The sequence below is a fragment of the Mugil cephalus genome, chromosome 10, assembly GCF_022458985.1.
Source record: "Mugil cephalus isolate CIBA_MC_2020 chromosome 10, CIBA_Mcephalus_1.1, whole genome shotgun sequence".
Taxonomy (NCBI): Eukaryota; Metazoa; Chordata; class Actinopteri; order Mugiliformes; family Mugilidae; genus Mugil; species Mugil cephalus.
This window is the reverse complement of record NC_061779.1, coordinates 11648796-11672099: the sequence shown is the minus strand read 5'-3', so window position 1 is coordinate 11672099 and position 23304 is coordinate 11648796. Positions and strand designations below refer to the sequence as shown.

Sequence of the window (23304 nt, the reverse complement as noted above, 5' to 3'; positions counted from 1 at the left end):
AAAACATTTTTATCCAGATGGGAGCCGTCTGTTTCCCACTCACCCAACACAAGAGATGACGAAAGTTCACTCTGTGTGAAGGAGTGAAAATGAATCATATACTTTGATCCTTATAATCGCTGGAGCCAGGGGTACACTGTCAGGACAAACGAACCAATCGACAATTGTCTGGGGCTACTTTTTGGCAAATTTTGCAATGACAGCTACAAAGCCCCTTAAACCTCCAGTATGAATGCCCTATAATGTACCAACAATACTCCACAACCCCCCTAGGAGCCCCATTCTGATATTACTACTCTGATATTACTACTTCTTCTACTACCATTTTTACAGGATGCATGAGTTACGTATATCATGAGGTGATCCAGATTTATCTATGCCATTTATCCATCAAAGACAAATGTGGCATTTTCAAAATTGAAAGTGATGAGGCTGAAAATAGGCACAGACTCCCCATCACTGACTCGGACACTATCAGAATATAATGTATATCCTACTTTTTTTTTTTTTTTTGCATGGTTGTTGGAACAGCTCCTGCCGCATACGCTTATCTTTTATCATGACGCAATGAATGCTATTACATAAAAGTTCAAAATGCTGAATAAGCTATTATGTCGTCTTTTTTTATGTCAGGTGAGGAAATGGGATGAGTTGCTGACAGCGGCACTTTGATACAGGCTATTTTTATAGCAATCACAATGACAAAGAGTTCGCTCCCTGCATGTTAAAGTCTGGTAATAAAACACTGTCTCGCTGCCCTTTTAAATATAATCACCAGGTCAAAAATAGAAAAATGGATTATCAAATTCGCTTATAATAATTTATGGACAATTTACTGCATGCAAAATTTGAACAAGTGTTTAAATAAATGAGAACTCTTTGTATTTTTGCAGTGGAGTATCCGATTAAGTTTCATGTGATTTTCATCCGCCGCATCCCAGGAACGAAACAACAACAGTTAAAAGACATTTTACAAGTATTTTAATGTAAATTTCCATCCGAATGTACAGCAATATATGATAATAAATAATTCATCGCAATTGTACAGCCCAAATTATACATTACATAACAACTGATTGAAGCAATTATGCAGGATTTCACAGCAGGTTTGTAAAGGAGACTGAGCAGGAAGGTGAACTTGTTTGGGAGGGGAGGGGGAGCTACTGCAGCTTGTGCTTGTAGACAAGAAAGGAATTTAAAGTGTGAATCTGTGACATTAATTTGTCACGTTTGAACGAAAATAAATCGCGTCAAAAGATCTGTTTCCTGTCAAACACAGAGGGACGTGTATGTCAAACATGAAGGGACTGTTTCAAGAGAAAAGATGTTGTCATAGTTTTGTCATAAATCCAGAAATGGAAACGAATAATAATTGGCTTTTTTTTCTGTTTCTGGACTCCAAGTCTCACTGAAGTGATGCCAGTCATCTATAAAATCTGCAAAAGGCCTTGTAAACGTGACTTGTTTCTGTTCCTTATTTATAGCCATGTGAAGGGCTTCGAACACAGACTCGTGAACATTGGTGAAGACATTAGTGCGTCTCAGTCAACTCCCAAATCACATTTTTTTCTTTCCTCTTTTTTTTTTCAAAATACAACTGTCCAAATGTCCTCAATTTTTCTAACATTTTTATTCTGACCAGCAGCAGTTCAAACAAAACATATGGCTTCCCACGAGAAATGTTTAAAAGCAACAAAACATACAAAACTCTGTTGCTATCACAAGTGACATTATCAATGGAAAATCTTATCTAAAAAAAAAAAAACAAAAACAAAACAAAACAAAAAAAACCAACTTCATTTGATACCATTTTGCCATTATATAGTTATTTTAGATGTTTTCATTTAGCGGTGCACGCACACACACGCACACACACACGCGCACACACACACACACACTTCTTCTATCAGATAAAGTACTCAGTAGACACGACAACATTATACCACACAGAGGACGGTCAAGTCTTTCCTCCAAATCCATTTCAAGTGCATCCTGTCAAGTTTAAGGCCTGAGGTGTGCTTTGATTCCTTGACTCAAATTTATTCTCTCAAGTGACAACACGTGACCAGAGAGGCTACAGATTTGTGCCTAGGGACACATCTTATAATAGTGTGGATCTATGCACATTTTAATATGATAGGAGCTAAACGGTGGGCGGTCCTTAACGACAGCTCAGGTAGCTTTCCTCTAACAAAAGATGCTGTTTTACCTACGCGGTGTTGTTACAAACAGCGCCGCGGCCAGGATCCTGAACGTCTGGGCTATATGGACGTCGTGGAGTATGGTTACTGTGGCAGGTAATAATAAACTGTGTCTGGGACCGGTCGGGTGACGTGGCGGACTGGTCAGAAAGGTAACGAGACGACGGCCGGCTCCTTCAAGTGCTTCAGAAGAGGTCTGGCTCCAGTCCGCCTTGCTCTTGTTACCTTCGCTGTCAGAGGCGTGCCCTTCAGAGTGGCGGTGTCAGAGGTCACCTCGGCGGGTGCCCATTGATTTGCCCTCTGCCCCAGTGAATGTTAGGTAGTGTCAAACACCTCCTGAAGTGCTCGAGCTGGGCCTGCAGTCTGTCTCTCTCCTCTCTCACCTTCTGCCTCTGACTCACCAGCTCCTGATGAACGAAAAACATAGCGTGAGTCTCATTACAGGATACCCCAAGCAGGCAAAACATCATGACCACCTCTCTAATACTGTGAAAGTCTCATCAGAGAATGGACATGGGTCTTCTGAGGGTGTCTTATGGCGACATAATGTTGTTAGTGGGGGTCCTATGGGTGAGGGGAGGGGCCTTTGTGGATCATCCCACAAATACTTGATCAACTTTGGATATATTGGATTTGAAGGCCAGGTCAACACCTTGTGCTGTTTTTCATATTGTTCCTAAACTGTTTATATGTGTGTGTGTGTCTGTGTCAGGCTGCATCCTGCTGGGGATGTCTCCTGCCATCAAGGAGTGTCATTGCTATGGGGTGGGTGTGCTTGGTCTGGTCTGGATGGGTGGTACATGTCTAAGTAACATCCACACGAATGCCAGGTCCAACAGTTTCCCAGCAGGACACTTTATTGTCACAAGATGGTCGACGTTATTCACTTCTCCCGTCAGTGGTCTTAATGTTGTGGCTGACCGGTGTACGTAAGACACCATGTGAGAAATAAAAAAGAAGGCGTGCGGTTTTGGTCGGACATATTTACCCCCATAGTGAGCGAGAGCTGCTCTGCCGTTCTGGTCAGATTGTAGTTTTGTGCTTCGAGACGTTTACACTGACTGTGGAGAACCTGCCTCTCTATACTCCACTCTGTAAAGACACAACACACATTCAGCTCATTAACATGCAACCATGTGATTATTTAATTGTCAAATACATTGGTATTGGTATTAGATAAAGACTTTCATATTGCTTTTTGAATAAATCACATTTATGTTACCAAAATGATTCACTAGATTATAATAACTGAGCGTCAGATCTCTGAGACAAACATTCTCTTAAGCTAATAAAATAAAACATCACTTACCGTCCACATACTCGTGGTATGCCTCAAAAATGGCTTCGATGCCCTGCCACCTCCTTGGAGCTTCCTCAGCCTCCTCTTCCTCTTCCTCCTCCTCCTCCTCTTCCTGGCCGGACTCCTCCTCCTCCTCGTCGGACAAGTGGTCCCGCGGCGCCGGAGTTTCCCGGCTGGCTACGGGGGAGTGGAAGCGATGGCCGTTGATGTGCGTCTGCTGAGCGGTGTGGTTCATATTCGTCAGCTGGGAGATGTTATGAGGCAGCGGGCGATCGGCCTTCACGCCGGCATCAGGGACGCAGTTCGAAACTCCTTAGGAGACAAGAAGGCAACGTCAGTATTCGTTACCGCATCGCTGTACTGTATGTCGATTATGTACACAGTAGACATTTAGAGGCATGACACACTGTCACCACTAGATGGCATAACACCGTCACTTTAAAATGTGCACTAGGGCCAACATGGTCCTTCACCTAAGAGGGTGAGGAGCTAACCTTTGTTCTGCAGAGTGTTGTGCGTGGACTGCAGCACAGCCTGGTGGAAATGCTGAGCAAAGGCCTCAGGTGTGAACCTCTCCCAGGGCCGACTCCGTCCGTTCTGCACGGGGCCGGGCTCCTTTTTCTGAGAAGCAGGAGGAGGTGGAGGTGGAGGTGGAGGATGAGGAGGAGCAGCAACGCCGTTCTGGAGGGCTCGGAGCTTCCTCGAGTGAGACTCTGCGAATTCAGCCTTTTCGTGATGAGGCATCAAGGGAGGAGGAATGCGCGCCACCTGGGAGTCCATGGAGGGTTTGAGCGTGTTGTTGTGGAGGTGCTTCGGTTTGTGTGCGTACGGAGGGGAAGGGCTTGGAGAGTCCGGATACTGGTGTCCATTCGATTGACAGGGCGCTGAGGAGGCGTCACCTAAATGAAACAAGCATCATTTCTTAGAGAGATGTTTTTTTTATTTTTTTGTCACCTTTAAACGCGCTCCGTGACGTGTCTGTGTGCGCCTCACCAGATGAGAGAGCCGGAGGACTTCTACACAGCGGAGAAGGATTATATCTGAGAGTGTCTAAAGTCACAGTCTTCCTCTGAATGGCCCTCAGCAGCTCCTCTGTCCGCTCCTTATCTACAGAGAAAAAGACAGAATGAGAACACCCGTCATTCATATCTGGGAAATGAAAAAAAAAAAGGGGGGGAGCTCAAAAATAAGTGACTGGCACCAGGAACTGACAGAGAAATGTCAGTAAATGGATGATCCGAGGCAACATGCCAAAAAAAAAAGAAAAGAAAGAATAATAATAAACTAATCTGATGCTGAGGCCTGAACATATTCACCTGAATGTACCAGGATCATTTTGTAGCCTTGGCTTAGACGGAAAAAGCTTCCGGCTCCGGAAAATGAGGAGCAGAATTGAAAGGGAGTGCAAATGAGTCCATGATTATTCAGCAGTGTCCCTCTAAGCACGTAATAGTCATTTTTACCCACCGCGTTTACACCGGTATATTTTAATCACCAGTTTTCTGAGTCTTACCAGATTTTAAAATGTTTTTTAATGTTTGAGTAAACACATAAAGCCAACTAGATATTTTTCATTTAATGAAAAACAGTGTAGTTTAACGATTCCTGGCACAACACATCACTGAAACTGTAAGTTTATACAATATTTTTTTGTTTGGGGTAAAGTACCATTTAATAGGAATTTACAAGGTTTGGGATCTTATCCATCACATGATGCCATCAAGGAAGCATCTCATTGGCCCTAACTCTATTTTGCTGCACGGCAACAACCTCAAATGAAATGAAAGTTTGCTCAAATAGAGCAACCTTCAGCAACAAATAGCTACAGGTGGTACCAACCAATGGGCATATAGTAGAGTAGAGTAAAAGCATTCTTGCTTTATTTTTATCTTTTTGTAATACTGCATATGCATATGTTAAATGAGATAATTTTGCCTATTTTGTGTATTTATAGTTTCACGTATTTTTAATTGATACTATACTTTGCCTCGAGTCTTGCCGGAGAAAGAAGCAAAACTTGCTACAGACTAAGTGTATTTTCTTCTCACCCCTCCTACAGCCTCAGCTAAAAAAACACAAAAAACGAAAGAAAGTAAAATGCTGCATTTGTTCCGCGGGGAATCACCAGAACAACTGTGAACAGGGCAGAGCAGCACGTGGGATGTGTGTAGATACCAAACAGGTTGTTACCTCTCCTCTGCTGTGGGCTGACATGGGAGAGGTTGAACATAAGGAGGAAGTCTTTTTTCTCCTCCAGTTCGGGGGTGCTGTCCATCTGCTCGGCAGAGTACGGGGTGGTTAAGGGAGCCGTGGGTGCCGGAGGTGAAGAGGCCTTCTTCTTGCCGCGCACGGCCGGCGGCGAGAGGCTGCGCTCTTTCATCATCCTCCTCCTCTTCCTCCTCTTCTGAGCCAGCAGTTCGTCACGGTGGGCCAGCGTGGTGAGGCCGCACGCGCGCAGAAGGTCCACTTTCTTTTTTTGAGGACGGGGACAGGAATTTGGGAATGTGAACTTCAGCTACTGGTATTTCAGACTTGCTGTGAATGCGCGTGTGTGAGTCCGTACCTCAGAGGACGTGTCCAGTTTGAGCGGGGGCTGCTCTGTCACTCTCCTCAAATGAGCTTTCACCTCCTCGTCGTCGCTCTCATCGTATGACTCATCCAGGTCGTAGTAATAACCTGGCGGAATCAGAGCGAGACGGAAATTATCTTTCATTATTAAAAAAATTGCGGGCGTGTTAGTTTTGAGGACACAGACACATTCCACTGTTTACCACAGCCTGTCCTGCTCATAAGTGCCTCTGTTCCTCTCTAATCCTCCTTACCTCCCTCCCTGGCCTCCTTCCTCCTCTTCTCCTCAAGGTCGAGTTTGCTGAGCAGCCGGCGGTGCTGCTGGAGAACCTCGTCGTACACTAGCATGCTGTCAGGCGCCTGACTCTGTCGCTCCCTCACCGGGGGAGACGGAGAGGCCGCCTGGCACCGTCCCCCAAGGTCAGTGCAGGCGCTGGGGATATTCAGAGGCATGCTCGATCTCTGATGGAGGTTACTGATGTGATGCCTCTGGTAGAGGTTCTGAATAGCTCTGTCTTGCTCGGCCTTGTTCCAGGAGTCCTGTAAACTTGCACCCCTCAGTGAGGGATACCTCTCGGGGCTTTTCGTCGTCCTCCTGCCTCCGTCCTCCAGCCGCTCGCCCCAGCTTATAGGGGGTCTGTCGGCCCTGGTCAGCCCCGGGGGAGGTCGATTCGGTGGGGTGGGAGGGTTCAGTCTTCTGCGGGAGTCTGAAGGTGTGTCCACGAGGGAAGCTGGGTTCCACAGTGTGGTGGGAGGGGCGGGAGGGTGATGGGGACCTTTCGGGGAGATGAGAGGCGGCGGAGCGCCGAGGCAGGGAGGTGCATCTTTGCTGCCTGGGTTGTGGTAAACTGAATTGATTCTGTTTTGGGAAACAGAAGAGAATAAAGAATTTCATTTGGTTTGAAGTCGGTTTAGACTACATACAAAACATTTTCCTGAAGTCAATTTGCATCCTTACCTGTGGTTGTCTCTCCTCGGCTCCGCCCCTTTCCCCGGTGACCTGAGGCCCAGCTCCAACGGGCTGTCCCTCTCCTGCCCTTGCCCACGTTGCCGCGTTAACCACGCCTCCTCGCTGGCTCTCTGTGTCATCATGGCAACCGCCAGAGCTCCGTGGACCCCACCCCCAGCCGCAGCAGCAGCAGCAGCAGCCGCAGCAGCAGCAGCGTGATGCTTCCCCAGGTGAGAAGGCAACAGGCTGGGCACTGGGTGCGGCACAGAGCCCCTGGAGGGGTGAAGGCCAGGCTGCAGGGGTAGAGTTTTAGGTGCTGGGAAACTCGGGTGCTCAGAGTCTTTGGATTTATCTGGAGAAACAGATGCATTTTTTAAGCCTCGACTTAATCGTTTGATGTCTCTTAGTTAGTTTGCTGCTTCTACGTAAGACGTGAGAACAAAGCAGGAAAAAGTGAATTAAACTTTCAAGCCAAAACACACATTATGCAATATTCAGCCATCGCGCACATAATGCACTTCATACAGTTCAACACTATGGTGACGGTCATATGGCCATTGTAAAAGGAAGTGTTCTACACACAGGAAACATAACACAGGAACTTTCACAAGAGTCCGACTTAGATAACGACACGTCGTGTGTGCAGAGCTGACATTTTGTCCTGAGAGCTAAAGTTGACTCCATCTGCTGAGGAGGACGAATGCTAATTTGAATTTCAATCTGGGTGGTATATTTACTGATACTTCCCGTATACAAATTTTGGCGTGGTGGTTGGGCAAGAGGAAAGGTCAACAAAATCAGTAGGAACTATCCTTTGGGTCTATGATTAACCTGACAATTTTTTTATTGTAATCTGGCCTTTAGCCTGTGGTGGGCTAAGTGGCAGTTAGAGTGTCAGAGTGGACCTGTCAATAATCACTGAAGGCCTCAGAGTAAACATGAAAAAGGGAAGTGACAAATGTTAAAAATAAACGGCATTTTGCCATTCAAAACCAAATCAGGAGCAAGCAGATAAACTGTGTGTGCGCATATAGCGTGCATGCGAGTGGTACGTGTGTGTGTGTGTGTGTGTGTGTGTTCATGTGTGTGTACCCATTCTGTTCGGGGTCAGCCTCTCTCCTGGCCTGGCCCTGTCCTCCGGTGGTGCCCTGCGAGCCTGCAGCTCAGCCAGGTAGCGGCTCTCCGCCGCTCTGACCATCTGCTGCTGTCTCTCCCTCTGCCTCTCCTTCTGTCTGTCCAGCTCTCTCTCACGCTCCCTCTCCCTCTCCTCCTCCCGCTCTCTCTCCCTCTCCCGCTCCCGCTCCCGTTCCAGCCCGGCCTCGCGCTCCCTTTCTTTCTCTCGTTCGCGCTCTTGTTCTCTCTCTCGCTGGCGGAGCTCATTCTCCATCTGTAGCCTGTGGGGGAGGTTGACAAGTATGCGCGCACACACACGCACACACACGCACACACACGCACACACACACACACACAGACAACACACACACACACGAGGGGAGAAGGTGAGAGATGCAACACCCAACATGAGGCAGATATTAACCACACACTGGTGAACCTCACACAAACATTTTTGCTAAAGCACACACACTCGCTGGAACACACACAGATAAGGGCACACACTCTCCATTTACCATGAGGAAAATAATCCATACACAGCATGACTGAGCAAGAGCAGATGAACGCTTAATAGGTATCCACAGGAAAATGACACAAACGCGCACACGCGCACACACACACACACACACACACACACACACAACAGAACACATTCACCAGCAATCAATAGCACACAAACAAACCTACAAGATATGCAGCAGCAGCCATTACAGAGCCAGATGATAAATGCCATCCATTTCAAACACAAACATTTCCCCCGTGCATTGTGCCACGGGGAAATAATACGTATTGTCAAACCAAGAAAATGGCTCAAAGCACTGAAAGAAAATGGAGAGAAACGCAGAGAGAGTAAAAACGACTTCCTTATGCACATGTGTGTGTGTGTTTTGTGTTTGCACCCACTTGCATATGCAAGGCTTATGGGCATACAGTGAGCGTGTGAAGGGCAGTGTGTGTGTGTGTGTGTGTGTGTGTGTGTGTGTGTGAGTGTATAGGAGGCACGGTGGGGTGTGAGCTAAAAATATCACACACTCAGCAACCTGTGCCTTCCCTGCAGAGAGAGATTACACAGGCCTGCAGACACGGAAAGAAAGAAAGAAAGAAAGAAAGAAAGAAAGAAAGAAAGATAATAAACAAATAAATAAATACCTCTCAGACAGGACTGTGTGGTTCAGTTCTCCAGAGTAGCGACTTCCAGGCAGGTGCAAGTGGAGGGCAGATGGGTGGAGAGGAGGAAATGTGCCTCCCCCAGGCACAGAGTAAAACTGCGATCGCAGCGCAGAAAGACACAGGGACTCCTCCATCCTGCAAGAAGCAAACCGGTCAAGGCTATACTGTAACTCTGTTTTCTAGATAGAGGCGACAACTGCAGTGGTTTTGACCAGTCAGAGAAATGAGTCTGCAAAAAAAATGCGAGCAAGTCATCAACTCTTCTCCAATCCTCGCTGCTGTGCCAGACATGAGGAGTTGAAGAGTTTAATGCATCTACTGCCAACAAACAATTTATTGAGTGAGAGAATTAATTCACCCGCAATGTCGTACACAAACATTTCTGCACTTTCTCTAATGTACATCTGTGCAAAAATGATCGTGTGGTACTTAAAAACTGAAAAACCGGCAGTAAAATCAGAGTTTGTTAGAGAGGGACTGAAGAGTTTGCTGTCGTGTGGGCACCTTGGTAAGGAGAGAGGGTGGTGCAGGTAGGCAGGGTGGTAGTAAGCAGCAGCGGCCGCAGCGTGGGCGGCAGCGGCAGGGTCGAGACTCAAGGGCAGGGAGGTCAGCCTGAGGTCGTCTGAGGTGGCGAAGGGCCGAAGTGCTCTCAGGTATTCTTCTGGCACTGCGCCGGAGGGAACTACAGCGTGCATCTGCCCCGGCAAGCTGCGGAACAAGACAACACCGCGTTACTTCATGACCACTTCCTACGAGGTCTGCGTTGAGATTTTCAGCGACTACACATGTGTTTCGCCATTACCTAATGCTCTGTATTCGGGGATCTTGCATGATGCTGCTGGGGGTGAGGCCAAAGGAGTGAGCCAGCGGGTGAGGGGAAGGGACGGGCGGAGTCCTCTTATCCTGCTGTGGCTGGGTGCTCTCTGCACCCACCCGCTCCCTGCCGAGTCCCTGCACACTCGGCTCCACCTGACAAGGAGCCAGACCGACACACACGCAGCGTGAGGGCAGGCAACATTCTGTGTAGTTTATAAGGTGTGTGTGTGTGTGTGTGTGTGTGTGTGTGTGTGTGTGTGTGTGTGTGTGCGCGTGCGTGCGTGTGTGATGGATTCACACTGAGCAGAAAGAAGTTCTGGAAAAGAGGAAATGAAACCGAGGGACAGGGTAAGAACCTCCGAGCTGCACCCAGAGGCTCAGCGGAGTGGAAAAAAAGGGTCTGATGTGTCATAACAGGTCAAGATCAAAGTGGAAAGATGATCCTAATATCAGGCCAACTGCTCTCTCCTTCATCTCTCTCTCTCTCTCGCTCTCTCCGAGCGTCACTCGGAGCATTCGGTCGACACAGGATTGCATTTGATTCCTGATTGCTAAAAGTAAAAATTCCAAACTTCAAATCACCACCATGACAAAAGAGGATGTTATTTATTTTTTCTTTTTTACAAGAAAAAAAGCGCCACCTTCAAACAGCACTTGTGAGCTTATGACAAGGACAAAACCGCGCTGCAAGATATTGACCGGGTACCAGGTAGTATGATGAGCATACTAACACTTTCTTCGAACATTTTATGAAATTATAAAACTCCGTTATAAAGTAAGGACCTCATGTCTGGTGAACGGAGACAGGGCCCGTACCCTCTCTTCTTCTGAGCACAGTGAGCACGACCTCATTTGAACGCAGCGAAAGTTGGCAACAACAAATACCATGAGACTGATTCCTCTGTGGTGAGGCTATAATTTGAGCTAAACGCTAACATCAGCATGCTGACCTGCTCACAGTGTCAGGAAAACCTACTCCTGTTTAGAAGTTATAACGTTTACCGTGTTGCATTAGCGCCGCTAACGTGACGTGTGGCACGTTTGACGTCAACAGAAGCATCGGCTCAAACTCTAGGACCAAGACAGCGTGGGAAAAGACATACATTTCCGCTCATGTGTCGTATCTCGTTGCTCCAGCAACATGCAATGCACGTTGGGCCGACCGCGGACAGCCCACAAACAAATGACCTCTTTCAGAAACACACAGTCTGCTAACTTAGTTTTACAACTCTTGATTTGCAGTGTAATGCCCGTGCTTTGAATATGTTTGAATAGTTTTTGGATATGTCATTCATGGAAAGCAGATTCAAACCAGTGATGAGGTATCTCCGTCTGTAATCACCACTGGTTCAAACTCTGCTCAGGAGGCGGAGGGGTACCTCGACCTCTGACCCCCACAGACAGTTTGATGGCCATCACAGACACGGCACTAAACACACAGTCTGCTTCTTGTGTTCAAGTTGTTCGGGGGACACGCTGCACACAGTAAGGACAAACACTGAATTTACGCAAAGCTTTAAAGCCCTCTGTCTGCTGCTCTCCTGCTCATTCTTTCGCTCCCTCCCCTCCTTTTCTTAACACCCCATTCTCTATTTTCGTGCCTCCCTCCCTCCTTCCTTTACTCTGAATGTCTGAATGGGAGCCCCGGGCAGGCAGGCCCACAGAGTGGTCTTTGTGAAGGGGGAGAAAGGCAGCTCTGATCCAGGGGGAAGTGGCTACTGTGGGGGCTAACCCCTGCATTGTGCGAGGGGCCTGGTTCCTTGCCCCAGCTTAAATTCACTCACACAAGCAAAAGCATCCACTCACACACACACATATCGGTCCCTCTTCACACCCTAAGCCTTTTGTGGGGAAGGGTCAAGTACACACACACACACAGATATATGAGTGCACACACACACACACGAACACTGCAGGAAGCTGAACACAATGGGTGCCAGTCTCTGCAGCCTCCAGCGTTTCTTTACAAACCCCCTCATGTGTTGCTGAAAAAGACACGGACTGATTAGCGAGTGGAAGCGGGGGTGAGGCAGAAGAACAAAAGCGTGAAAACGAAGGAGCGATACAGGACAGAGAGAAACACGGGAAGGAAAGAAGAGGTGGCGCCCGGATTTGACAGTTTGACGTCGACAAGGACTGTGAATATTTCTTAGATGGAGTAGGACAGAGGTAGGGGAGATGGAGGAGACTCATCTGTGCTGAGAGAGAAAAGGAGAAGGGAGATGCAGGAGTACAGATACGCAGACTTGTGTGGGTAATCTCTGACCTGCCGTCCGTCGGCCCTCCACAGGCCGTTGCTGGTCTTGGTGGGGGCAATGGTGACCACCGGCGGGGTGCCGGGGACGCTGTGGCCCCTGTTCTGGCCCAAGAGGGGCCCTAGTGAGCCCCGCTTAGGGGTGGAGACCGGGGAGCTGTGGCTGGTGGCCGGGGAAGAAACTGGAGATGACTCACCGTTGAGGGCAGAACCTGAATCACGGCAAGAGAAAGAGAGAGAGGCAGGAAAAAAACTGATCAGGTTACAAAGATTTCTGAACTGTAACACCAAAATAATGATAAACACATCGGTTGGCGCTTGTCACCATCTGTAGATATTTTAATTTGTTATCATTTGTACTGGATTAATATTACTTTTAATGTGTTTGCTGTTGTTTGTTGTGTCCCGTCTCTGCTGGGAGTAACCTGGTAAAACAAAGGTTAAACAAAAATAAATGAAAAAAATCCAGTAATTTTGATAGAAAGAAAAAAAAATAAAAGAAACAAACAAACCAATACACAACAGGAAGGAGAACCCGCTGAAAGTGTGTGTGTGTGCGCACATGATGAAAAACCATAAAAATCTGATACAGAGAAAACGAAAGAGGGATGTCACAAACGAACGTGTTAAAAAGAGGCTGGGGTGTGACACAGCGAAGCGGAGGTGTTAAATACGATAGAGCGTGTGTGTGTGCACATGTTGTCCGTAACATTCACTCCAACATTACTTATTACTGTAACACTCACTAATCAGTATACACACACGCACACACACACACAGAGAGAAACACAAACACATTCAAAGACAGTCAGAAGGAGGAAATAATGAGACGTAGGGAAGGTGCGAACGAACGAGTTCAGAACATAAGTAAAGAAAGAGAGAGCTGCGGGGAGAGAAGAGAGCCCGTTATAATTGGCTGTAATTAGATTCTCATTATTAGGAGATGAATGGGAACGAATGAAGGAAGAGACAGAGAGGGAGAGGTCAGAGTAGGTCAGCTCTTATCCAACACCTTCATTAGGACACGAATGAGCTGAGTGAGGACAGAGAGAATTACCAGGCAGTAAAACATTTCACATTAATGCACATGATACAACCTTGGTCTGCCAAATGATTGACTTACACTGTTATTGGCATTAATACCGCGTTCATGTCTTAAATAAAAGGTTACTGTATGCCAGAATTAGATGGGAAGAAATAAAATAAATGCTAAATGTGAAGCCATTAATATGTTAGCTTAGCACAAAGACTGGAAACATGTACTGGCTCGATACAAAAGAAGTAAAATCAACCTAGCACCTCCAAGCTCCTTGATTCATTTGTGTAATGTATAAAACTAAAATGAAAGATTAAAAATGCTGACACTCTTGGTTTAGAAGCAATTAGGGGTGGGTATATCCTATGTAGTTCACTGAGAAATTTTAAATGCAGACTAAAATACACACTTTACATTTGTACATCAGATGACAATAATAATTCATTGGACAAATTTAGTCAAAAAACAATATTAATCCAAATGTACTGTACAGAACTTGTACAGAAAAAGTGGTGGTGGGGTTGCGAAAGTTGTTAACCATCGGCCCAAAACATGATTTTTTCTTTTTTTTTTTTCAAAACTGATATTAAGACATTCAAAACCTGTATTGTATCGGAAGAATAACCATCTAATATACTACCATATCGATAAAGATTCCCACCCCTAGAGGCGACAGAAATACACGTGCAGACATGTTAAAGGATGTTGCACACAAGGTGATTATTTTGTGGTGTGACCAACAAAGACATTATAGCATGTGTGTGTCCGTGTGTGTGTGTTTAATCAGTTAGTTAGTATCAGTAGGTGTCAGTATGAAAAATGTTGACGCATTTTGAAACAAACAGGATACATGTTAAAGGATGTTGAAACCAGTAGTAAAGGTGGTTATTTTTGGGTGTGACCAACAAAGAGATTGTTGTTGTTGTGTGTGTGTGTGTGTGTGTGTGTGTGTGTGTGTGTGTGTGTGTGTGTGTGTGTGTGTGTGTGTGTGTGTGAGTGTGCGCGTGTGCGCGTGTGTGTGTGTTTGAGGCTATGCCAGCCCTCCAGGGGCCCTGGAGCCACTGGTGCTGTTGGTTTTTTAGGGTGCTTAGGTCACCGCTCACCTCTGGGATCCTCAGCCTGTTTGGCCAGTTTACGTAGGGCAGCAGCGAATCCGGAGTTTGCAGATTGGGCAGCTGCGTTCCCATTGGTTAGTGGGCTGAGGGGACTGACTGTAGCCGTGGTGCGGGTTGCCGTGGAGATCATTCCTAATGATGGTGATTTATTGGACTCATGGTTCATACCTGAGGAGAGCGGGAAGAGAGATTTGAGGAGTTTGTTTAGCAGTTTGACGCCTCTAAACAAAACACAGACAGTCTCATTGGCATCTGAGTGAGACGACTCCGTCAAATTAAGACTCCAGTAGCTTCCTTTCTTGAATTCTGTTGAGTGAATGAAACTCGGCGGACTGGCGTGTGTGTGTTCGCGCGTGATGCGCCGTTATGTCTGGGCTTGATAGTGAGCGCGTACGCGTGGGTCAGCTCCACTCGAGACAGAGTGGAGGGAGTGGAGCTGTGTCAGATAGAGCGGTGACCCTAATAGCAAATCACACACATGAGTGCACACGTGTCCATTTCCTCAAGGGAGCCAAACAACACATCTTAAGACATCGGGAGCGTCTACACGCAAAGCTGATTATGCGTTGCTGGATTTTTTACACCCTCGCCAATGCAAGCACACACACACACACAAATAAGCACACATAACTAACGCCGATCTATCTGCTGGGACAGTGGACACACAAAGAGCAAACATGGTTAGAGTAACCTTTGTCTTCACCTTCTACCCCCTCACTGACCCACTAATGTTAATTACAGTTAGAATTAGCCAGCAGCCCCCCCTCCCACCACCACCACCCCCAGTCTGCTACAGCTATGACCTCATTACCACCAACACACACACAGTCACACAAACACCTTTAAAGCACACACGCACACAGTATATCACAAGAAGAGCAAACAAAGAGCCAAAGCAGTAAACACACTCATGAAAAATTCATACGTGCACATTGAGTGCCATTATTGAACGTTCGGCACATCACACCGACGATGTTGATAAAGCGAAGGAATAAAAGGCCGGTCAGATCTCAGCGGCCGTTAACTTGAAAAGTATCAGAAATCTCACATTTACACGTGTCCAGGTTAGTTTACCTGCCACACGCGTGAGCAAAAAAAACACTAGCGGAGGCTGGGAAGTGATAAAAAGAGTGAGAAGATGTGAGCGGGAGAGAAGGGAGGTAGAGAGGGGGGAGCAGCGGGCGGCGTGAGTGGACGAATCCTGAACTAAGTGAACATAAACAGAGAGGGAGAGTTATTTCCTCTGGACATAAATAGAAACGCACAGATTAGAGCTAAATATTATGACGTCTTGAAACGGGCTGCTCCAGGTTTTATGAGCCTTTCAGCCGACACAGTGACAATGTACACAATTAACACGCAGGCACTTAACATGTAGGCGGCTTCTGACATGTGCCGTTTTCTTTCGTGTCCCCTTTATCTTCCTGTACCTGTTTTCACACACACACTTTAAACTCGTGCATCGTTCACTGTTTCCTTTCGTTTGTGCGGCTTCACACGTGTGTTAAATCAAATTGAAACTGAAACTACGAATCAGATAGACAGAAAGGGAAAGAGATGAAGAGAGTAACAGCTCAGGTCTTGACAGGCTGTGCATCTGTGTGTGTGTGTGTGCGTGCGTCTGTGTATGTGTGTGTGCGTCTGTGTGCGTGTGTGTGTGCGTCTCTGTCTCTGCTGAGCCCAGCAGTCAAGGGAGAGATGATAAGACAGTTTCTATCGAGTCCTTCTCTCCCTCCCTCCCTCCTCCTCTCCTCTTCACTCTCTCACTCTCTCCTCCCCGTCCGCCTCCCCCCACCACCACCTCCTCTCCCTCCCCCTCTTTCTCTCTCTCTCTTTCTTTCCTCCCTCTTTCCCGTTTATCTCAGCACACTGGAGCTTATTTAACAAAAGCCAACACACATAATCTCCTCTCTGTTTCTTGCTCTCTTTCTTCCCTCTTTCTACAATCTTTTCTTACGGGCTATTCCTCTGATATTTATCCACATCCTTCACCCGCACAAACACACACACACAAACACACACACACACACATTTCGAGCGCGCATACGCACATAACTCAAACATGCAAACACTCACCCTCCCGCTCGCGGTTCTCCTCCTGCTCGTCGTCTTTCTGCTCCTATGTGAGACTCTTTCACTCTCTCCCTCTCAGCCTTGCAGCTGCTACGCGGTCACGTGACCTCTTTTCTATCCACTCCCCCCCTCCCTCCTCCCCCTCCTCCCCCTCCACCTCCTACTCTCCATCTACTGCCCCCTCCTCCTCCTCCTCCTCCTCCTCCTCTCCCTCCATCCCCTCCCTCTCCATCTATCAACCTCTCCATCCTACCTCGTACTCCTCTCTTCACTGTCACTCTTTCTATCTTTTCTGTCCTTAGCTGCCCCCCTCCCTCCCTCCCCTCTTCTCTTTCTCTCTCTCAAACTGTTCTTTCTGTCGTTTTCTTTTCCATCTCCACTCTTCATCCTTCCTCCTTTTGGCTTACCGTCCTGGGAGGGTGGGCTCGGTGGTGGTGGTGGTGGGGGATGAGTAAAAGGAGGAGGAGGAGGAGGAGGGTGGGTGTGTGTGATTTGAGCTGTGAGTGTGTGTGGTGGAGGGTAGATTTAACCCTCCATCCATCACTCTGTCTGCTTTGGGACATATAGTGGAGGGAGTGTGGGGGGGTCACAGTGACCTTTCACCCTTCACCTCTGACCACCTCTGCCCCTGACAGCAGGGGGGGGGGGTGGAGGATGAAACACACAATGGCCCTAAATACAAATTAAGGCATTTTACTCCCTCTAGTAACTTCCTTTTAAAAGTGAACGGGTGAACGCGACTCGAAGGCCTCGCTAGCAGCGCTGTGAGGCTGTGACGCTCATTGCATCAGAAAACAGCTGGGAGGAAGAAGCAAAAGGAACAGAGAAGAGACGACCTCGGCGTTCAGATCAATAACGGGCCACAAAAATGTGAATTTGGCCTGAAGAGGGTGTCGTGTTGCGTTGCTGCTCAAAACAAAATGGGGGTTTATGCTCTCGTATCTTATTGTGCAGTAAATAAAATATGAAGAATTAGTTCCCGACTGGGCAGACTGGATGCCACCCCTAAGCAGGAACCACAACTCGGGAAAATCGGGGAGAATTTCGTTATATCAGTTGCCAAGTTGTTGACACATATATGAACAAACAAGGTGGATATGAGTAACCATCAGACAAACTTGGCAGACCAGCGCCTCACATCATACCAGACGACGCAATTGGTCACGCTTTAAAACAAATACAGACTTTTTTTATTAACATTTTTGTTGCCTTTTTCTCTTTGTTGACACACAAATAGTAAAAACAGTTCAGTGGATCAATGAGATGATTAAGAAATTTGTTTGTACTTTCGGGGCTGTTTCCACATTCCGACTTCAACGCGAACACAACAAAGTCGGAATAACTCGGGAAATCATCCGGGGAGCATGTGAACGCAGCATTAGACATGCTGCGTTCAAATGGAACTCATGAGTTTGTGGTTACGACTTGAAGAGCCGTGTACACAAAATGCTTGGCATTCAAGTGGAAACATCAGCCGTAAGATGTGGGGAGACTGCTGCTCAGCAACTGCTGGTGTTTAGAAGATACCCGGATCTAACAGTTTAGCGCACTAACGACATGAAACGTTAGGAAGTCTAAATCTGATTCACCTCCTTCATATCTGAAAACAAGACAAGGCGGTAAACAAGCATTTAAAGGTAGCAAAAGTCCTCAGTTAAAGTGTGCTTGGAGAAGTGCCACATGTGAACACGCTCACAGTTATCGCGTTACAATTGTTTATGATATACATTACTATCACGCATATTTGACATTGCTGCAAACACTTTTGGCAACAGCTGCTGAGTATGTGTTCAGACTGAAGCACCGGCTGAGGCGAAGACACGAGCTAAAAATGTTTGACTCTATTATGAAGCAGCACCCTGTGTGTGTGCTGAGCAAACCTTTTAACTCCACTACACAAACAAATAAAGACACATTTTGAACACTCCGAGTAAAGTAACGGCTACCGCTAACTTTGGTTACCTTGGAGCCAATTAATATGGAGAATATTTCTGCCTTCAAATTGTCTTGTGTTTACCATGTTCATGCCAAATACGTCCATCATGACCTTGTGAGAGGAAATGAATATGTTGTAATTTGGTACTATGGAATATTTTGTTCATTTTATTGTTTCCTTCACTGAGTTTGCATGTTGTTAGCCTGATAAACTGTTAGCCTGTTAGCTTCTAGGCTACGACGGTTGCCTAGCAGCTGTGTTTTAAATGGTACCACACGAGCACCGAGAACTTTGTCCACAAAACTTCACGAGAAAATCACAAATTGAGGGCAACATATAACATATATTTTAACATAAACATACATGAACATGAACATACATGAACATAAGGCATGCTAAGGTTAATGCAGAATGCATAAGAAGTAAATAACACTGGATTAGTCTTATATGACTTTTTTTTTATCTTGACCTGCAGAGTCATGTACGACCTGACCTGCTGGCGACAGTACACAAAAACTCAGGGAATCATTAAAGTCTGCACAACTTTTCTTTGCAATCCGTCCAATTTTTCTCTAATAATTCTCTCTGGACCACACTGCTGGATTCACCTGACCGTTGATCCATTGACCAGCGGGCCCTCCAGCTCCAGTAGCTTGTATAAAGTTAACCCAGCATTGCAGACTAGTAAAACCACCCTCAGCTTTGCCAAAATGGAAATTGCATCCGTGTGTGACTCCATTCATGCACTCACAAACACACCTACACACACACACACACCTACACACACACACTGCTGCACTCTCCTCAGCATGATGTAAGTGTTATAGGACATGTTAAGGCTTGCGTTAAACACTTTTTTGTGTGTGCCTCACTCTCGCTTCTTTAACTTTCACACACAAATACAGACAACACACAGGGGGACCACGAGGGAGGGGGGGACCTGCTCTGCTCCGTCAGCTCATTAAAAAAAAAGCACAATCTGTGAGTGTGTGCGTGGGTGTGTGTGTGTGTGTGTGTGTGGGTGTGTGTGTAAGCAGGGATGGGTCATTAGGATGGAAGAAGAGGTTGTAACACCCTACCTAGTCATTAACCCTCATCTTGTTGACATGTCTGAGTGTGTGTGTTCCTGTTTCATAAACGTGACTATCGTCATTTGTGTTTATGGGCAGTTATGTAACATTAGGCCAACAATGAGTACACACACAAACACACACAAACCACTCTCTATTTAAGTTTTAAGACGTTATTATTCGGGCTTATGCTGATACTAATCGTAACAGCGGCTACTGTTGCCGTTACAATAGCTGGCAGACTTTTTCAAAATTCCTCTGACAAGCACACACACACACACACAGAGAAAGAAAGAGAGAGAGAGAGTGCGAGAGGGAGAGGAAAGTAGCCAAATGTTTTACAGCCTCTTAAACTTGTCTGTAATAGCAGTCAGAGTGGCGTCAACACAGCAGTCTCCTGGGTTACTCCAGGGGCTGCTAAATGGCTTTACAAGCTCGAGTCACTCTGCAGCTCGCACAAAAACACTTAACACGTCCTTACAATCCATAAACAACGAACACACTCTCCCATTTTGGCATGTTACACACTCGCGGCCGCACAAATGAATATAAACGTCAGAAAAAAAACCCCACCAGAACGGTGACATGGGCAAAAGCACGAATGTGCGCAACGTGTCCGCGCGCAAATGCGCGCAAAGAAAAAGCTCGGACACAATCAGCTGACTCAGTGTTCGGGGCGTTGTGCGTCACAAAACGTATGCATATGACCCGTAGGGACCAAACAGCCAGCACGCGTTTATGGTCCTGGGATAAATGGAGCAGAAAAACCACATACTGTAATAACAGACACCTCCAGCAAAATAAATAAATAACTTAACAGGGCGCATATCCCAAAACACACTGGAGCAGGGAGTAAGTAGCACAATGAGGAACACTGGAGAAAGTCTGGTGGGTGTAGCGGTCATTACTCTGCTTAAGGTTTTACAGTGAGTCCACCAGAACAGAGCTGTGTTTACTGTGCGATCATAACAGAGTCAAGATGTTGGTCTATAACTTATCATTGCCACAGCTTGAAAGTCAGAAAGGAAGGCATGGCTACATTAGCTCTTCTTCACCTCCTCTCATCTGAACTTTAAGGCTTTCCCTTCCTCCTCCTCCTCCTCCTCCTGGCTGCAGGGCACAGTTCCTCTTTAAGTGACCCCCTCTCCATTTCTCTAATCAGTGCACTTGTCTCGGAGCATCTTGTCACCGTCTTTCGGATGCAGAGAGAAGATATAAATAGCCGCAGCGCTGGGACGTCTTACTTTTCACATCTTATCTGCCCGTGTTGTCATTTCTTTACTTTGTCATTTCCCCCCTCACTATCTCTTTTTCTTACTCAACAGCCTCTCCCATCACGCCGGCTACCTCTCTGCTTCTCCCCTCCGTGTCATCGATCTCCTCTGCAGCGTGTGGCTCTGTCTCACCTCTCTGATACGGAGATGATGCAAAGAGATAAAAAAAAAAAACAAACCGAGGCAAACCAATCTTACCCCGTCTCTGTTTGTTGTTTGGAGCCCGGCTGCGTCTGACTCCTGCCCTCAGGTATATATATATTTTTTTATTTTGTTTTAATTCTTATTTTATTATTTGGTGGGGGTACGTGCGTGCGTTCAGTGCGTCAGAGGCTCGTGTCAGACAGCTGACAGCTACAGTTACTCCTCCTCTGGCCCGAGGCCGGCTCTGCTCACCAGGTGCCGACACCGCGGTGGCTAGAACATCTGAGCAAACACGAGGGGTGGAAAACACACACAGACACACTCGCGTTGCACAGAGGTGTGCGAAGACACACAGACCAGCAGATGCACACAAACCTTCCTGTCGGGGCAGGTGTTGGCTAAGTTTAAAGTGCAGAGTGTAATTGAGGAGCCTGCTTACAACTGTGCAACTATTGCTGTCATAAACAATCATGTTAGTGATGGAAGACATCCAAAGTGCGGTCTGGGTCAGCAAATCAGAGCCGATACTGTTGGCTGGGTCCACACAAATGAGCTTAATGGATTTTATGGATTATTTCCTCATGTATGAGCCCGGCATAGACAAGACTAAAGAAAGGCAACATTGGCAATTGATTTATAAGCAGCTGTCCTCTGTATCAGCTTATAGACCTGCTCTCCGCTGTTTGCTTTATACAACTAGATGGCTCTTAGATCAGATTATTTACTCAAACTGGATATACACGAGGGACTGCTGTAAAAGAGCTATAAAAAAAAAGTACCTACCACACTTTCACATTCCAAAAACAAGTTCACGTCCAGATATAATCAATCTGCCATAACGTAAGTAAGAAGAAAAAAGCCTTTATTTTCAAAAGAATGTTTCTGTTTATACGGATCAGCCACAACATTAAAACCACTGACACGAGAAGTCAATAACATTGAACATCTTGTGACAATTCAGTGTTCTGCTGGGAAACCTTTGGACCTGGCATTCGTGTGGACGTTACTTAGACATGTACCACCCCCCTAGACCAGACCAGACCAGGCACCCCCACCCCATAGCAATGACACTCACTGATGGCAGCAGCCAGCCCCAGCAGGATGCAGCCCGACACAGACACACACACATACAAAAACAATTCAACTCAAAAATCATGAAAAACAGCACAAGGTGTTGACCTGGCCTCCAAATTAACTAGATCCCAAACTGATCAAGTATCTGTGGGATGCACTAGACCTGATCCACACAGGCCCCACCCCTCAAAAGCCCCCCACTAACGACATTGTGACACCACAGGACACCACAGGACGCCACAGGACGCCCTCAGGACGTCCGCGTCCATTCTCTGACGAGTCACGACTGTTTAGGAGTCACAGGGGAGACCTACACGATATTAGGAAGGCGGTCATAATGTTACGCCTGATTGGGTGCAACTGATTATCATAATCTGTTGCCAATTAAAGTCCCAGTTTCAATGATACTGAAACTACAGGAGATCCAAAATCATACGCCACAGTTTTAAACATAATACTGGGTAGCTGACTACTAAAAGAATACCAAACATACGGAATACCACTGTGAATAGTTTAAATTGATTCATAAATAAGATATATAAAAAATATGCTTATTTTCTAACCTATAGCAAAAGAAAACACTGAGGGGGTGTGAGAGCAGTGGAGCTTGGGTTTACATTATCTATATGAGAAGGAGGTAATTAAAGAGATTGGAGGTTTACTCAGTAACCCCTGCTGAGCAGCTGGTCTACGGCAGGTCAGGAGCAGCACATGGTGCGTGTGTGTGTGTGTGTGCGTCTGCGTGTATGTGTGTGCGTTGAACTCCACCTGCGGGCTGTGTACACACACAAAAGCGACGGGATCCGCTTGACTGCTGCTAATGCGCCCGGCGGCATCTATCTCAGCCAAACAATACAGTCGCCTGTTAAAGGTCCCGGATTAAAGAGCGACTCTTCTATCTCCCATGGGTGCTGAGAGACAAACCACGTTAAGGACACAGTGGCTGCGTTTCAAGTATGTCTTCCTGTCCACTGAGTTTACCAGGAGCAAACAGGAGCGAGCGGTGTTTGATCACTGACAAGTTTGACAAGAAAGGCGCATATCAAGGAACCACCAACACCTTCGGCAGCTGCGCAAAGACGCACACACTCCACTCGACCAAACAGGACGTGGGTCATTCTGGCTTCAAAATAAGAGCATTGAATGCTCCCCGCATCAGAGTATATACAGTCTCATTTACAAATAACCCTATTAGGGAAAGGAAAGGGGTG

General features: G+C 46.6%; 1 protein-coding gene across 4 annotated transcripts in view; it reads right to left on the bottom strand.

The window, feature by feature from the left end:
• Positions 1 to 964: 964 nt before the first annotated feature.
• Positions 965 to 23304, bottom strand: part of LOC125015286 (genetic suppressor element 1-like) — a 36582-nt gene continuing 14242 nt past the window's right edge. For 2 of the 4 annotated variants that reach the window (XM_047597015.1, XM_047597016.1), the window contains exons 2-17: positions 14511 to 14690; positions 12746 to 12796; positions 12384 to 12583; positions 10104 to 10270; positions 9806 to 10009; positions 9281 to 9436; positions 8111 to 8412; positions 7028 to 7370; positions 6324 to 6928; positions 6065 to 6177; positions 5692 to 5971; positions 4495 to 4608; positions 3996 to 4400; positions 3511 to 3813; positions 3190 to 3293; positions 965 to 2608 (exon numbers count right to left, since the gene is read on the bottom strand). In XM_047597015.1, coding sequence (XP_047452971.1) covers positions 2471 to 2608; positions 3190 to 3293; positions 3511 to 3813; positions 3996 to 4400; positions 4495 to 4608; positions 5692 to 5971; positions 6065 to 6177; positions 6324 to 6928; positions 7028 to 7370; positions 8111 to 8412; positions 9281 to 9436; positions 9806 to 10009; positions 10104 to 10270; positions 12384 to 12583; positions 12746 to 12796; positions 14511 to 14690 — 3665 coding nt within the window. In that variant the 3' untranslated portion in view covers positions 965 to 2470. Of the gene's footprint in view, positions 2609 to 3189; positions 3294 to 3510; positions 3814 to 3995; positions 4401 to 4494; positions 4609 to 5691; positions 5972 to 6064; positions 6178 to 6323; positions 6929 to 7027; positions 7371 to 8110; positions 8413 to 9280; positions 9437 to 9805; positions 10010 to 10103; positions 10271 to 12383; positions 12584 to 12745; positions 12797 to 14510; positions 14691 to 16598; positions 16661 to 23304 lie in introns of those variants that run through there. The other 2 variants (XM_047597017.1, XM_047597018.1) reach the window with 2 other exon arrangements.